We start from the raw sequence: 18,661 nt of genomic DNA, 5'->3' as shown, positions 1-18,661 counted from the left end.
AATTGGATTACCTGTAGGAAAATTTCCGGATGCCATGGTCGAGTCGGGGAAATAATTCACGAAGCCAGCGGGCGCCTTGCCCTTCTGCCAAGAGTAGGAGTCGGTGCTATCCGCGAAATTGCGGAAGTATGAAGTCACCGGTGAGTTGTTCGACGAAATGTTACCGTATTCCGGGCGGTAGATCGAGAAGGCACTCTTGCTCAGGTTGCTGTGATCGTTCTCCTTCGTGTGATGTGAGAATGAATTTATGTTTCCAGGCACGGGTTTTAGATTCGGAAGTGAGGTGAGGAAGCTTGGCTCGGGGGCCGGCGGCAGCATATGCTCTTGTTGCTGAGTCTGGAAGAGATTCGTCGGCGTCTTCATCACCAGGCCGGAGAAGTACGAGGGCAAGGGAGCGATTGCGGTGGAATTTATCAACCCCGCCTTCTGCAGCAAGGTTGACCCGGATGAGGATCCGGAGAGCACTGGAGCTTGGAATTGCTGGCTTGTGTTGGTGTTCATGAAAGATAAGCTTCCGAGCATTGGGATGGCGGTGCTGGGGTTACTCTTCTGCCCAGTCTCAGTTAGGGAGGCCGATGTGTTATCCAAGAAATCATTTTTAGCTGTGGAATTTGCTTGGACAGATGCCTTTTCCCCTGTTCCATAGAGACACATGTTTGTCAAAGAACGATTTGTCGACCCAAATCCAGCCGATTTCTCTGTCGAATTCATCAAGGAAAAGGAAGAACCCAGACAGAAATTGATGGCCGGGCCATTCTCTACCCCCAATCCGTCGAGCGACGAAGCTGGCGTCGGCAGCACTGAATGGCTGGCCCCAGACAGAGGCGACGGTGCTGTACCACCAACCACGCCGCCAAAGATCTCGTCATACGGACCGTTCAGCAGATCGGTAAGGCGCATAGCGAGCAAGTCAGGGTCATCGGGCAGCAAGGACAGGAAGTTGTTCATCTGCTCGCGGGTGTCTGGGACGTCCGGATTGTAGTTAGCCATGGTCAGTAGACTCACACTCGGATGCTGCTCCGCCATTGTTGCCTCACCCAGTGGAGCCACCTCATCATTAGCGACATCGACAGGGTACTCCACCTGCTCATTCATATCCGGCAGACCAGAGTTCTCGTTAAAGGCATAGCGTGCGTTGCTCGATTCTCCGGCATCCATCAGGTTCGGCACATTGTCACCCTCCTCCGAAGGCTCGCAGCACAACGCGATATGCGCCTCGTAGCTGTTCTTCCTGGAGAATGTGTCGCTGCACTTGCACCGATACTGGTGGAGAGAGTGGTTCTTGATGTGGGCCTTGAGGTCCGCCTCGACGGCGTAGGTCTTGGTGCAATGTGGGCATTTCAGGTTCTTGGGTCCGTGCTTACGGTTGAAGTGTTTCTTGATGCCGGTGATGTCACTGAGTGCGCGGGAGCTGTGGCTGTAGACGCAGGATGGGATGGGGCAGACGTAGGCCTTGCGGCGCACTGGGGTGCGGCCGGACTTCTTGAGTTCATAGTTGATGTTATGAGTGCGCATGTGGAGCTGCAGATTCTGGTCGCGCTGGAAGCCCTTGCTGCACACTGTGCAAATGTACCGACCGGTGGCCAGCAGATCCTCCGGCCGCAGCGCCACCACCTCTGCACTAGGATCTGGTAATCCAAAATTTTTGTTTTGCCATCAATTTTAGATGATCATATAGACACCACATACGTTCACACGAAAATGAGAAAGATATTATATGGTTCATTACTAAATCTAATATGCAGTTTGAACTTTAAAAATCCTAAATTTTTGCATGTATTACTAAATTTGTATGAAGCACAGTTAAATCTTATTGTTCTACTTGCTATTGTCATATACATACAAATTAGTTACTGAGTGAACATTAAATAGCATTCTGAGTTAGTATAGACATGCCAAAAGTAAACACAGAGACTCAATAATAAGATCTTCTGATCTTGTGCAATACCACCACAGCCCTTACCAGAGTTGGCTGACATCTTCAGACTGGATAGATTTATTTTAAACAAGAAAAATTCATGCATAGAGCTATGGTTTTTGAACACTCAACTTATATTTGCTAAATACCCCAATATAGGCTAAATCAATAATCAAACTTAGAAAAAACTTGGTTTATTTTCATCATATAAGTTCAACTTTTAGCACATATTAATCAATATAATAGCATTTAATATTGACTCAAAAGCAGATTGCACAGTTGGACAAGATAATAGGTATCAGAATTCCTACCTGGACACCCTGCTGGCCTGGTTGTTCTTTTCTTCTTTTCAGATGGGTTACAATTTGGTTGTTGATGGTTGCCTTGGGCTAAGCTGGCTACGGTAGAAACCCTTCTTGGCATCTTCCTTGTGCGTAGCTAGGGCTGCAACCAGAACAATCTGATATCTATATCATAAGAGAAGAAAAATATGTGCAGAAGTAAAAGCGTGCATGTTTGATCAGCATTATTGCATTGTATTTATATCTGCATCTATAATGCTGTTATATATGGAAACATTGGCATTAAATAAAAACATGAAAAACACAGTGAGGAAACTGGAACTGTGGGTTAATTATTTCTATGCATTAATGATTTATTTCTTCTCCAAAAGAATTGGGTACTGGAGTTTCCTTTGGATTCAAGAATGATCTGCACACTGAGATTTGCCCATATTTAGGATTATTGTTTTTGTCATTATACTGATGAAATAAAAAATGTTTATGAACAGAGAGATTTCTTTGTTGACTTTGGGTCTCTCTCTATATTTATATGTATAACCATGCGTGTCTTAGATTAATTGTTTGTACATTCAATAAAAGCAACATGTTTGAATTACACAGTCAAATTATGTGCAATAATATAAGAATTAACTAAGATTAACATGTTAAATTAGGAATTGTTTGGATTCATTATGTTGAATGGCACTTCAATTACTCATCATCTTGATAAAACTTCTTAACCTGAACACTGCAAGCATGCTCTAAAAGAAACTGAACTGTACATGGCAATACATGTCAAATGTTAACTATAATCAATGCTAATTATGAGTTGTCAAGGGGAAAATCCAAAAATAGAAAATTCTGGCTAACTTGAATCCCTTCATATAAACATATTGTACCAATCATATATCTGAAAGAAATAGCACATGCAATAAAATTTGACTTCATATCCTTGTTAACAACCTCATCATTACTTATGCTTCATGTTTTGTCTTGTTCTTTTTTGTTATACTACAACTGCTATCCATATTGGGCCTCCAATATATCTATCATACCATACAATAAAGATCTGTTTTGATACTAAAATTACTCGCCTTGATTGAATTAATGTTAATCATAAACAGTGCATGCCTCCTACAAAGGAAACTGAATTAAGACATGGTAATACTAGTATACAGTAGGTGTTGTTAATACTAAATATGAGTTGTCAAGGAGGAAAAACCAAAGAAGAAACTTAATTTTGGGCTAACTTGAATCCCTTAATAGTTAATACAAACATATATCTGTATATATCCTAAAAGAAACAACACATGCAACAAAGTCTGTATATATCCTTATGTTAACAAAATTATTATTTCCTATTTTTCATGTTAGATGTTGTTCTGTTTTTGCTATGACAACATCCATATTTAGTCTCCAATATATCTACGATATCACACAACAACGTATTTGCTTTGGCTAAAACAGTAGTGCAACTCTAGATAAAATACAACTTGGTGGAAAGGAACTGACACTATAAGTTTACAAAAGAAATTACCTTAAACTGTGCCTTTAATTTCCCTTGTAGCTAAAAGCACACATAACATTGGATAACTGGCTTTAAATCTTGGTTTGTATAATGATAGTATGATACAAATCTAGGTGTGTATATTAATTCTCATCAATGTGTATTAGTAGATATATTTTTTAAAAAAATTGTTTTGTTGTATGATAAGTTGCGATAGGGGACTAATTTCTCATTGGCAAAGAGGAAATGCTACATATATATGCCTGAAAAGAGATTATATCTCTTAAACCATCTTTCAAGAAAAGGAAAAGCTACCAATGTCTCTCAAAGCATACTCGACCTGAAGGTCCAGTCACAAGTGTGCAAATATTCTCTTCAAATAATGTGTTTGTGCTAATGCTATGAGCTTTCAATTCCTTATTAGGAACCTTAATGAACAGATTTTGTCTGCAAATAGTGAAGAGTTTCATTGTCTTACGAAATCTAAAGAGATATTTGTCAAATTGGAAGAGTGGTTTACACCTTAATAGACTCACGCCCACGTTAATGTGAACAAGGATACCCTCATTCAAGTTGACATCTATATCCACATGGTTGCTACAATGATGGTATGTAGAGTGATCACTTTGCATGCAAAGTGAACAAAGGTTAAAATTAATGAATATCATTTAATACAATTTTTAATCAAACTTGATGATCATAGATGTGATCTATCTAGGTAAACAAATAAAAAATGGTAAAGGTACTTGACAACTTCAAATGCATGAATAATACTACTTAGAAGGAAATATAAGACAAGTGTAAATCCATCACAGAACACATGTATATCTTGTAAACACAATTTCTCCTTAGAGTTTTAGTTATGGACATGCAAGATAAATTAGGCCGATTGTAAGATAACCCTAATTAACTTCGTTCCTAGAGTTTAGAGAAAGAAAAGAGGAAAAACCATGACACAAACAAATCTATCCCGAAAGAATAAACGTGCTCGCTTCAATCCGATCTAGATTTATTTTATCAATATGAACAACTAAACTAACAAAAATCATCAAATGATAGCCATAATGGGAACTCAAAGGCTTCTAGGCTGCAAATTTTTCTTAGATCGAAAAAAATGATAACAAGAATTTTAGGAAAAAGGCAAAAGACCTAGTTTTTCTTAAATATGGATATCTCATCCTTTTATCAAGAAAAATAATCCTGAAAACAAATCAAGATTTAAACCACATTTATAGTCAAGAATGGAATTAAACAAATAAAATGATGATTGTGGCGCTTTTCTTTATCTACGAACTTACAGAGTGAACTTTTGGGTATGAGATCGAATGGATCTATTCGGGATGAGTAAAAAAATGGCTACCTACTCTTGCCTCAAGAGAGACTAGAAGAGTAATATGTTTGCTCGCACTTGCCTAATAGACGCTTCTCCCCTTTTTGTATTGTGATGCTTCTCCTTTATTTTTTTTTAATGATTTCAGAAAATGTTACTTTTGGGGCTTAGAAACGGCAACCTTACTTAACGAGAGGGTCAAAAGAAGACAAGAGAAAGATACCTTTCTTTTTTTTAGAGTTGTATAATCTTAACCATCATATGGAATGTGATGAGCATGTATGGAAAATAGCATATTCACATTAGGCAGGTTCATTTCATCAATTTAATGAAAGGAAAAAAATCTCAATAATCATCATGTGCAATATGGAAAGCTAATTTATCTAGTCAAACTTAGTCAAATATTAGGGTTTATCTATCAAAGAATTGCCCTAATGTAGGCATGGTTGTGGTCATCATCATTACAAGCCATGTTTGTCCTAGCTATTTTGAGTCGGCTATATGAATTTTTTCCTTGAAGGGGAGCCTTGGCGGTAAAGTTGTTGCTTTGTGACCAAAAGGTCACGGGTTCAAATCCTGGAAACAACCTTTTGCAAAAAGCAGGGTAAGGTTGCGTATAATAGATCCTTTCCCGGGATCCCGCATGGCGGGAGCTTCATGCACCGGGCTGCCCTTCTTTACATGAATTTTTTCCCTCTATTGAAATCTATGAAAGACTATATTACTTGTAATATTCAAATTAACTAAATCTTTTTTATTTACTACACTGACTAATACTTTTTTTGACCTCTTCTCTCTAACCTTATAACTTGAACATGTCTGAACCATGCCAATCTATTTTATTTTATTATTTGTTGGAGCTACACCTAATTTCTTTTAAATACTAATGCCTTTTATTTCATCCTTTATACTAACATCACACATCAAGGGGTCTCACACATCAAGGGGTGCATGGACGGCTATAATTTTGGGCAAACTAGTTTACCTGAGTGAATGACCATCATAAAAATATTGGACCAGTAGAATAGTCTTTTGATGACCATAAAAAAAAAATTTACAACTAAAGTAGTTTAATTTTATACTCAGTTGCTAGTGCAGAAAGTAAAGGAGTATTAAAAAAACGTGCCTTTTTTACTCTACTTTTGTGCTTAGTCAGTATGCTAAAGCCATTTCATCTCTTGTAGATAACCAAAAGTGCTTTAAAACATAGAAATGCTTCACAGAACTAGTTTAGTTTTTGTGAACAATATAGTCTTCTAGATGTAGGTAGAAGCACAACCAAACAAGTTGAGTAGGCTTAAAGAGTTATAAGGTCCGTGCTTGCGATTGAAGTGTTTCTTGATGCCGGTGATGTCACTGAGTGTGCGGGAGCTGTGGCTGTAGACGCAGGACGGGATGGGGCAGACGTAGGCCTTGCGGCGTGCTGGGGTGCGGCCGGACTTCTTGAGCTCGTAGTTGATGTTATGAGTGCGCATGTGGAGCTGCAGATTCTGGTCGCGCTGGAAGCCCTTGCCGCACACTGTGCAAATGTACCGATCAGTGGCCAGTAGATCCTCCGACCGCAGCGCCACCACCTCTGCACTAGGATCTAGTAATCCAAAATTTTTGTTTTGCCATCAATTTTAGATGATCATATATAGACACCACATACGTTCACACAAAAATGAGAAAGATATTATATGGTTCATTACTAAATCTAATATGCAGTTTGAACTTTAAAAATCCTAAATTTTTGCATGTATTACTAAATTTGTATGAAGCACAGTTAAATCTTATTGTTCTACTTGCTATTGTCATATACATACAAATTAGTTACTGAGTGAACATTAAATAGCATTCTGAGTTAGTATAGACATGCCAAAAGTAAACACAGAGACTCAATAATAAGATCTTCTGATCTTGTGCAATACCACCACAGCCCTTATCAGAGTTGGCTGACATCTTCAGACTGGATAGATTTATTTTAAACAAGAAAAATTCATGCATAGAGCTATGGTTTTTGAACATTCAACTTATATTTGCTAAATACCCCAATATAGGCTAAATTCAATAATCAAACTTAGAAAAAACTTGGTTTATTTTCATCATATAAGTTCAACATTTAGCACATATTAATCAATATAATAACATTTAATATTGACTCAAAATCATATTGCACAGTTGGACAAGATAATAGGTATCAGAATTCCTACCTGGACACCCTGCTGGCCTGGTTGTTCTTTTCTTCTTTTCAGATGGGTTACGATTTGGTTGTTCATGGTTGCCTTGGGCTAAGCTGCCTACGGTAGAAACCCTTCTTTGCATCTTCCTTGTGCGTAGCTAGGGCTACAACCAGAACAATCTGATATCCATATCATAAGAGAAGAAAAATATGTGCAGAAGTAACTTTGATCAGCATTATTGCATTGTATTTATATCTGCATCTATAATGCTGTTATATACGGAAACATTGGCATTAAATAAAAACATGAAAAACACAGTGAGGAAACTGGAACTGTGGGTTGATTATTTCTATGCATTAATGATTTATTTCTTCTCCAAAAGAATGGGGTACTGGAGTTTCCTATGGATTCAAGAAGGATCTGCACACTGAGATTTGCCCATATTTAGGATTATTGTTTTTGTCATTATACTGATGAAATAAAAAATGTTTATGAACAGAGAGATTTCTTTGTTGACTTTGGGTCTCTCTCTATATTTATATGTATAACCATGTGTGTCTTAGATTAATTGTTTGTACATTCAATAAAAGCAACATGTTTGAATTACACAGTCAAATTATGTGCAATAATATAAGAATTAACTAAGATTAACATGCTAAATTAGGAATTGTTTGGATTCATTATGTTGAATGGCACTTCAATTACTCATCGTCTTGATAAAACTTCTTAACCTGAACACTGCAAGCATGCTCTAAAAGAAACTGAACTGTACATGGCAATACATGTCAAATGTTAACTATAATCAATGCTAATTATGAGTTGTCAAGGGGAAAATCCAAAAATAGAAAATTCTGGCTAACTTGAATCCCTTCATATAAACATATTGTACCAATCATATTTCTGAAAGAAATAGCACATGCAATAAAATTTGACTTCTTATCCTTGTTAACAACCTTATCATTACTTATGCTTCATGTTTGGTCTTGTTCTTTTTTGTTATACTACAACTGCTATCCATATTGGGCCTCCAATATATCTATCATACCATACAATAAAGATCTGTTTTGATACTAAAATTACTCCCCTTGAATGAACTAATGTTAAATATAAACACTGCATGCCTCCTACAAAGGAAACTGAATTAAGACATTGTAATACTAGTATACAGTAGGTGTTGTTAATACTAAATATGAGTTGTCAAGGAGGAAAAACCAAAGAAGAAACTTAATTTTTGGTTAACTTGAATCCCTTAATAGTTAATACAAACATAAATCTGTATATATCCTAAAAGAAACAACACATGCAACAAAGTTTAGCTTCATATCCTTATGTTAACAAAATTATTATTTCCTATTTTTCATGTTAGATGTTGTTCTTTTTTTGCTATGACAACGCCCATATTTAGTCTCCAATATATCTACGATATCACACAACAACGTATTTGCTTTGGCTAAAACAGTAATGCAACTCTAGATAAAATAGGACTTGGTGGAAAGGAACTGACACTATAAGTTTACAAAAGAAATTACCTTAAACAGTGCCTTTATTTCCCTTGTAGCTAAAAGCACACATAACATTGGATAACTGGCTTTAAATCTTGGTTTGTATAATGATAGTATGATACAAATCTAGATGTGTATATTAATTCTCATCAATGTCTATTAGTAGATGTATTTTTTAAAAAAATTGTTTTATTGTATGATAAGTTGCGATAGGGGATTAATTTCTCATTGGCAATGAGGAAATGCTACATATATATGCCTGAAAAGAGATTATATCTCTTGAACCATCTTTCAAGAAAAGGAAAAGCTACCAATGTCTCTGAAAGCATACTCGACCTGAAGGTCCAGCCACAAGTGTGCAAATATTCTGTTCAAATAATGTGTTTGTGCTAATGCTATGAGCTTTCAATTCCTTATTAGGAACCTTAATGAGCAGATTTTGTCTACAAATAGTGAAGAGTTACATTGTCTTACGAAATCTAAAGATATTTCTGTCAAATTGGAAGAGTGGTTTACACCTGCATAGACTCACGCCAATGTTAATGTGAACAAGGATACCCTCATTTAGGGCTGTAAATGAACCAAGCGTTCGTGAACAAGCTTGGTATTCGACTTGGTAAGGGCTTGTTTATGTTCGTTCAATATACATAAGATTAATTAAACAAACAAGCTTGAACTGCTCGTTAAGCTAAACAAACAAGCTTGAACACATATGTGTTCAGCTCGTTAACGTTCGTGAACAATGTTCACGAATCATATTTATTAATAAAACTCTTTTCAATATGCTAAATAAACAATAAAATAAAATAAAAAAATAAATAAATTTAAATTATCAATCTTAATAACCAATCAAACAATTAAAAGTTTCAAACAATCAAACAAACTTCAATTAAGAGCTTGATAACATCTAAACGAACCAAGCTCAAGCCAAGCTTGAACCAAGCTCAAGCCAAGCTTGAATTGAGAGTTTGATAACATCTAAACGAACCAAGCTCAAGCCAAGCTTCAAACAAGCTCAAGTTCATAAAAAATAAACCAAGCCAAGTTTGAACACTCATTTCAAAAGCTTAGTTCATTTTAAGCTCGGCTCGGTTCGGCTCGGTTATCTTATCAAACAAGCTTGAACACCCTAAAGCTCGGCTCGGCTTGTTTACGGCCCTACCCTCATTCAAGTTGACATCTATATCCACATGGTTGATACAAAGATGGTATGTAGAGTGATCACTTTGCATGCAAAGTGAACAAAGGTTAGAATTAATGAATATCATTTAATACAATTTTTAATCAACTTGATGATCATAGATGTGATCTATCTAGGTAAACAGATAAAAAATGGTAAAGGTACTTGACAACTTCAAATGCATGAATAATACTACTTTGAAGGAAATATAAGACAAGTGTAAATCCATCACAGAACACATGTATATCTTGTAAACACAATTTCTCCTTAGAGTTTTAGTTATGGACATGCAAGATACAATATTAGGCAGATTGTAAGATAACCCTAATTAACTTCGTTCCTAGAGTTTAGAGAAAGAAAAGAGGAAAAACCATGACACAAACAAATCTATCCCGAAAGAATAAACGTGCTCGCTTCAATCCGATCTAGATTTATTTTATCAATATGAACAACTAAACTAACAAAAATCATCAAATGATAGCCATAATGGGAACTCAAAGGCTTCTAGGCTGCAAATTTTTCTTAGATTGAAAAAAATGATAACAAGAATTTTAGGAAAAAGGCAAAAGACCTAGTTTTTCTTAAATATGGATATCTCATCATTTTATCAAGAAAAATAATCCTGAAAACAAATCAAGATTTAAACCACATTTATAGTCAAGAATGGAATTAAACAAATAAAATGATGATTGTGGTGCTTTTCTTTATCTACGAACTTACAGAGTGAACTTTTGGGTATGAGATCGAATGGATCTATTCAGGATGAGTAAAAAAATGGCTACCTACTCTTGACTCAAGAGAGACTAGAAGAGTAATATGTTTGCTCGCACTTGCCTTAATAGACGGTTCTCCCCTTTTTGTGTTGTGATGCTTCTCCTGTTTTTTTTTTAAATGATTTTAGAAAATGTTACTTTTGGGGCTTAGAAACGGCAACCTTACTTAACAAGAGGGTCAAAAGAAGACAAGAGAAAGATACTCTTTTTTTTTTTTTAGAGTTGTATAATCTTAACCATCATATGGAATGTGATTAGCATGTATGGAAAATAGCATATTCACATTAGGCAGGTTCATTTCATCAATTTAATGAAAGGAAAAAAATCTCAATAATCATCATGTGCAATAGGGAAAGCTAATTTATCTAGTCAAACTTAGTCAAATATTAGGGTTTATCTATCAAAGAATTGCCCTAATGTAGGCATGGTTGTGGTCATCATCATTACAAGCCATGTTTGTCCTAGCTATTTTGAGTCGGCTATATGAATTTTTTCCCAGAAGGGGAGCCTTGGCGGTAAAGTTGTTGCTTTGTGACCAAAAGATCACGGGTTCAAATCCTGGAAACAGCCTCTTGGAAACAGCCTCTTGCAAAAAGCAGGGTAAGGTTGCGTATAATAGATCCTTCCCCGGGACCTCGCATAGCAGGAGCTTCATGCATCGGGCTACCCTTTTTTACATGAATTTTTTCCCTCTATTGAAACCTATGAAAGACTATATTACTTGTAATATTCAAATTAACTAAATCTTTTTTATTTACCACACTGACTAATATTTTTTTGACCTCTTCTCTCTAACCTTATAACTTGAACATGTCTGAACCATGCCAATCTATTTTATTTTATTATTTGTTGGAGCTACACCTAATTTCTTTTAAATACTAATGCCTTTTATTTCATCCTTTATACTAACATCACACATCAAGGGGTCTCACGCATCAAGGGGTGCATGGACGGCTATAATTTTGGGCAAACTAGTTTACTTGAGTGAATGACCATCATAAAAATATTGGACCAGTAGTATAGTCTTTTGATGACCATAAAAAAAAATTACAACTAAAGTAGTTTAATTTTATACTCAGTTGCTAGTGCAGAAAGTAAAGGAGTATTAAAAAATTGTGCCTTTTTTACTCTACTTTTGTGCTTAGTCAGTATGCTAGTCATTTCATCTCTTGTAGATAACCAAAAGTGCTTTAAAACATAGAAATGCTTCACAGAAGTAGGTAGAAGCACAACAAAACAAGTTGAGTAGGCTTAAAGAGTTATAGGATATAAGGATATGTTAAAAGACATTCTTCATTATTTAGAATAAATGTCACATGAGCGTGGAATCAGAAAAAGATGCTCAAACCTTGATTGTCTTTGAGATTCAGAGTTAATGATTCACAAACAACACCTGAAAAACTTGATCATGATGCTTCAAACTAATAGGTTAAATGAATGTAAGGATCATCAAATCCAAATAGGCACAAACTTTTATCATTACTCACTCCTTGTTACATCATAAATATATAACTCGGTTCATTTCTTAATAGCTTGAGCTATTGGCATAAGTGATTAGCCAAACAAAATTAACATGGCATCAAACACTAGATCAGAGGCTCGAATCTAACTTGTATATATATAAAAAATAATCAATTCATGTGTTAGGAGGAGATCAGGGTAAATTTAGTCAAGTATCTCACCCACACATGAATAGGTAAGCTTTTGGAAATAACGAGTCAATCAACATTAACACACTTGATATAGTTAGGGGATTCGGGCTTAAGGCATATTAACATAAGATATGCATGAAATGGTTACGCTAAGGGTTTATAGAAGATCTTACTACAATAAGGGATACATTAGCTTTTTTATATCTTGTCTCAAGAAGTGTCTATAGTATACTTAACTAGACAAGTCAAAGGGATTCAACAATCTCATCCTTGGCAAGACATTTGGTTGTTTTAATTTGGTATTGCTATATGTATATATTAGTTACCATATTATCGATATATATTAGTTAATATATTTGTCAATTAGCTAATTGTCAATTAGCCTAATTATAGTTTTCTAAGATAGATTCCTAGTTTGTATATAAATATGTCTCACTTTTCAAAAAAAGATTATCATTTTTTTTTAAATTTCAAATAACATGGTATCAGAGCCACTTCAAAATTAGGGATTCGAAATTAGGGTTCCATCTCTGCCTCTTCTACCTCTTACGTACTTTCATCTCTGCGGCGCGTCACTTCCTCATTGTCGCCCACGCGCATGCGCCTCCATCGGCCGACCATGACCTCAGACACTTTTTCCTTCCCTCTTCTATACTCGCACGAAGTCGGCTGCTGCTCGTTGCAGCGTTGCTATGCCTCTCCTTCCATGACGCTATTGTCTCATATTCTGACTGCTGAGTAGTCACTACGTCAGCCCTATCCCTGGCGACCGCCGCTGCCGCTCTCCCAATATGCGTCATTAGAAGCATTGGCGGTGTCACCTAATCTCGACCACTAGCCTAAACATGTCACCCTACTTTCCTCAACGCGAGCAACACCTAAACGCGTGTGGGTTTGTCTGTACTTGTTGGTTTGGATCTTCCTTCAGATTCTTCTCTTATTTGACTTCCTTTGGGATAAAGTCTTATGGCTGAAAATAAGCTTTCTATTGTGACGGATGTGGTGCCTGTGATGTCTAAAATCACAGACTATAAGCTAAATTGTTTGAACTATTTGGATTGGAGTAAGACTGTTCATCTTTATCTACGAAGTATGGATGAAGATGGTCATTTGACTGATGATCCTCCTCAAGATGATTCGAAGCAAACATGGCTTAGCGAGGATGCTCGCTTGTTCATTCAGATTCGGAATCGTATTGATAGTGAGGTAATTAGTTTGAACAATTTATTGTGAATTTGTTAAAGAACTAATGAATTACTTGGAATTTCTGTACTTTGAAAAAGGGAATCTCTCCTGTATGTACGAGGTTTGCAAAACATTTTTCCGTGTGGAAATCTCTTCTGTCTTTAATCAATTATTTTATGGCATTCAAGAAGACATATGGGGAGCTTAATATGTTGCCGCCCTTTTTTTTTGATGTGAAGGTTCAACACACCAACGAGATCTGATGATTATCATGAGCTTCCTCGTTGGACTATCTCCTAACTTTGAGTCTGTTAAGTCACAAGTAGGGGTGAGTATTCGGTTAAAACCGAACCGAATTAACTAAACCGAACCGAACCAATTTTTTTTCAAACAAACCGAATCGAACCGATTTTTGATAAAAACCGAACCGAACCGAATTTTTAATAAAATCGAACAAACTGAACCGAACAAACTGAATAAACCATTTTTTTCTAAAAATTTAGTTTGGCTTAATAAAAATTTGATTTGGTCTAAAATTTATGGTGTAAAAAGCCGATTTGGTTAAAAAATTCAGTCTATTCTATTAATTCGGTTTAACTGAATAAAAAAAATTTAAAACCGAATCCGAACCGAATTAACCGATTTTTTTGAGAAAAAAAATCGAATTTCCAAATAAACCGAACCAAATTTTTAAATTCGGTCGGTTTATTTGATTTAACCGAACTTTTGCTCACCCCTAGTCACAAGCTTTCTCTAGTTCTGAGGTCTCCTCTTTACAAGATGTATTTAGTCGTGTTCTCCATATAAAATGTACTGCACCCATTCCGCTTAGTGGGGCTTTGGTGAGTTATAGTATTAATTTTGTCCATGAAAGATCAACTAGTCATAGTGGAAACAAGGAGGTGACTCACAAGGCTTTGTAACTTGAATGTTGAATTCGGGTGTTATTATGTGCAACTACAATCGTAAGCTAGGTCATACGAAGTGTGAGTGTAGAAAGCTTTAATATAAAAATCAGCAAAACACTTGACCCATATTGCTTCCCCTAATGAATTTGCCAAGTTATTAAAATATCATGAATCACTCAAGTCTTCATCTTCCTTTATCACTTCTATTGCTGATTCAGGTAAACAAAACACATGTCTTCTTTCCTCATCTTCTAAATAGGTTATTGATTTTGTGCCACAGATCATATGATAGGTAATCCTAGTCTCTTTTCTACTTTTCAGTTCAAAGCTAATAGGTATATTTTAGATGTTTGTGATTTCGGGATTTGTTGAATAATTATAGGATTTGAGACTTCATTGGATTAAGAGGATCTATAGGAAATTTAGAGATTTGACTTAACTGGCGATTCAAGCTTAAGATTCCATTAACAACCAAAAAGGATCCTAGTGGAATTTGATAATTAGTTTCAAGTATCTTAAAATGAGTTAGACATAGTCAATTTACTAACTAGGTTCTCAAGAGGGTTAAGCAGATAAATATACTTTACTAATGACTTAAAGTGATGTACTATTAGGTTTTATAAAATGAATTAGATGAAACCAATGGCGTTTGGTCTAAATGGCTTAGAGGGACCTAACCAGATGATTCTAAAGGGATCTTATGTTGGATTTTCAACGTGATTGCATGGCTCAAGGGGTTTAAGGTCAAAATATAGTGTGGATTCAAGAAACTCAATTTCAAGAGGGTTAAGTTGATATACTACTTATTCATATTGATCAAGGGATTCCTTATTGGTTTAAATTTGATAGATAACTCAAAGGGGGCCATGTCGAGTTTTGGTTAAGTTGCTTAAAAGGACTTTAGACAAATCTTGGGTCATTGAGTATGTTTTCGGCGAGTTATAGTTGGCAAAACATTTATGTTTACCTAGAGACCTTATGAAGTTTTAGATTTTTACTTGAACTGAGAGAGTTAAAGAGACTCCAAAATATTTGATAAAGAGACTCCAGAGTAGTATTTGGATAAAGCCTGAGTGGGAACTTAGGATTTTTGGTTCCAACCCGTTTCCAAGTGATGCTAGTCAAATGGGGTGGTGAGAATTTCACTAGACAGGTATGGACTGAGACAATTTCAAACCTGTGATTTTAGCTTAAACATAGGCCAATGCCTTTTAGATGATGGGTCATACGAGTTCCAAAGGTATTTAGGTTTGACCATGTTGACATTGAAATCTGTTGGTGCTGGGTTTTATCAGTTTTACAGAATGTTTTCTACTCAAATAAAGATCAAAAAGTGCCCCTATGTTTCTTGGATTCACTGACATGGCCTCCATCGAAAAGCTGATTCATGAATTCTTGACCTACAATCAGCTTCAAATTGAAACAATGATAAACGTAGGCATGTTGTGTCCATCAAGTAGTGATGCTGTGTTCGGAAGTTAGAACTTGTTTTGTAGCCGCACATCTTCACAGAAATCTGGCTCTTACTCATATTACAGTAATCTACAACCTTCATTGCCACAGAGTTCTTCCAAAAACTATGACTTGTTCCAATAACTTCAGGGATGCTTGTCAAGCAGTTTCTATATAATTCTGGTACAGGCCAAATGAACCTTCAACTTCTGGCTTCTAGATGTCAAAAGAGTTCAGATTGAATTTTCATCATACCCGAAGACTACTTCGATTTTGTTGAAGTACAGAGGAGCACCACCGTTATATTGCATTATCTCGCTAAAGATTGCAGCTACTATCATCCAATCTGAAGCGGATAGGCAACTTTCCTGGGCTGCAGAAGCGATCTCAGCTCAAATTCTATCTGTTCCATGGTTTCAACAGCAAGCGAGCTAGGGTCACCCTGCTGGGTACAAATTCAAAGGTTTGAGAGGGGTAGAACAGTTTGATTATTCTTGACTGGACATTGTGGCGCGTTCTCCTCATCTGCTTGTACTATATTTACCTTTATAGATTACATCACATTAGCAAATCTCAAATAGTTGAGACAGACAACTTTGCGATGATGTAGCTTGATAGCTTATGGTTTTTGTCTAAGCTTGCGGTGTACAAGTTGGTCAAAAACTCTTAATGGATTCTTTGCTGCTATATTGTCGTTGATATAATGCTTCACCTTTGCCATATAGCACACTTTGTATGTGCAGATATTGTTTGATACTTCTGAAAGAGAGAGTTTAGAATGATGAAATCCTTTGAATGAGTAGCTAGTTTCATGACCATGGAATTTGCCTTATGGAGTTCTGTCAATCTATTGTTTAACTTGTCTATCATCATGTGGTTCACCTTTTCCTTCCCTTTTTTCTTTCTGCATCACCAAGTTTCCATAGTGACGGTGCTGTAAATGAAATTAATTAAACATTTTCTTTTAGTGCCATCGTTTGGTTTTTAATACGGTGTATTTATCTTCGATTCTTGTTTGTTTTTAACATCATTTGCCGACTAATCGGCTTTAGATGCGCATCCTTTTTGGTTTGTGTACACTGTTTGTGCAATAATGCCGGAAGGAAACAAAAATTTAAAAAATTATGTGCCAAATTCATTGAATGTTGCATAATCTTTGGTTCTAATTTTTAAATGGATATATTTATTTTAGTTATACATACATCTGTGACAAAAGATGACAATGCTTTTATGAGGTGGTCCAATATTTTCAGCCTTTTAGTTGGATACAAATTGATAAATTATAGGGGTTTTGACCAACAACGATAACGCATGTAGGAGGGGTGAGGTAACTCATGAGACTTTCACACCCGTTGGGAACTTATTTATGGCAACATGATTGCAGGAACCATTTGCGTTAGCCCGTGGGGGCTTTGGTTGTCTATATATTAGAGCAAAAGATGATATGATTTATCTCAAGCAGTCTAGTAAGACATAGATAGATAAATTATGAGGGTATTTTATCCTAGCACATTGACCCTTTATATCATTGTATGAGAGAGGTTGGACATATAACAATGCATTTTACCTTGGTGAGAATTGATCCAAATTTTAATTATACATACATGTGATAAAAGACGATTCGTCCGAGTGCAGGTGACCAATATGGAGGAGACAAATTACGGATGACTACTAGTCATTAGTGCAGGTGGCCAAGGCATAGGAGAAGGCATGCTCGGACATGCTAAGTTTCGTGTGGTAATATCCTATGTTTCAATCACCGTACCGTCCCGAGGGAATATATGATAAACTTAAACGTCTTATTGACTATCTTAGGGATGACTGACCCAACCCTATAAAATTATTCTATTAGTTATCAAGATAAATTAGGAAGCACGTGGTGTAAAGAAAACATGAATCTAAATTAAGTCATTATAATTTAAAAAATCAAATTTATTAATGATCAATTTGACTTCAATTTGCATACTAAATGCAACTATCACCCTTGATTTCGTACTTATGACTTCCACTGTAGAAACTATTTTTAAAATTGTATTGGCCATTGAGATGAGATTATGATGTAGTAGTAAGGACGCTCAGTTATCTTTCGATAGTCATGGTTTGATTCTCCGTTACATTGTATTGTGAGAACTTTTCCTTGGACGTCCCTTTAATCATTTTTTTAAAAATTTTTATATATTTTTTAAATTGAATATCTTACTAGTTTATTAAAAATCTATTTCTTCATTAACTAATTTTGATGAAATTTAAAATAAAATTATGTTAATATTCCTTTTTTTACATCAAAAATAATTTTAAGATTTATTAGTAATTTTCATAGACATCTTACTATTTTATTAAAAATCTCCCCCCCTTACTAACTAATTTTGGTGAAGCCTAAAATGAATTTACGTTACTGTCCTTTTTTCTATTCACACTAAAAATAATTCCAAGGTTTATTAGTAATTCCACAAGCGAAACAATCAGTGATATAGAGTTCGAGACTCAGCTACGACATATTATTATGAATTTTTCTAATCATTAATTTTCTCTGGTTGTTTTATATAAAAAATATAGTTCTCTTTAGTCCACATCTTAGAATTGACAACACTATGATCAAATAAGTTTCTATAAATATTTTAGGTTGACGATGTTAAAAAATATACTTTGCTTAGTTTCTTTTACTAAGATAAGTATAATATTAAATTAAAATAATTTTTTGCATAGGGAAGTACATTACAGTTTTATTGCTGGGAAACGTCACCCTTACATTATTGCACTATTACATGGGTAAGACCCAAATAATTTATATATTATTATATTACACACGCA

At 35.6% G+C, this 18,661-nt stretch overlaps 1 protein-coding gene across 3 annotated transcripts; it reads left to right on the top strand.

Moving 5' to 3' along the window:
* Nucleotides 1-208: 208 nt before the first annotated feature.
* LOC122047643 lies at nucleotides 209-16,493 on the top strand. 3 transcript variants are annotated; one of them, XM_042609060.1, is made up of 2 exons: nucleotides 209-1,631; nucleotides 16,001-16,493. In XM_042609060.1, the coding sequence occupies exons 1-2, from the start codon at nucleotides 1,012-1,014 to the stop codon at nucleotides 16,026-16,028; spliced, it is 648 nt and encodes a 215-aa protein (XP_042464994.1). In that variant the 5' UTR covers nucleotides 209-1,011; the 3' UTR covers nucleotides 16,029-16,493. The 3 variants fall into 3 exon arrangements, with proteins under 3 accessions (XP_042464994.1, XP_042464985.1, XP_042465002.1); XM_042609051.1 differs by having other exon boundaries at nucleotides 16,040-16,492; XM_042609068.1 differs by lacking the exon at nucleotides 16,001-16,493 and adding an exon at nucleotides 2,189-2,590.
* The last annotated feature ends 2,168 nt before the right edge of the window (nucleotides 16,494-18,661 follow it).

Source organism: Zingiber officinale, chromosome 1B, assembly GCF_018446385.1.
Source record: "Zingiber officinale cultivar Zhangliang chromosome 1B, Zo_v1.1, whole genome shotgun sequence".
Lineage (NCBI taxonomy): Eukaryota > Viridiplantae > Streptophyta > Magnoliopsida > Zingiberales > Zingiberaceae > Zingiber > Zingiber officinale.
The sequence above is the reverse complement of the archived record's forward strand: the minus strand, read 5'-3'. Positions and strand labels throughout refer to the sequence as shown.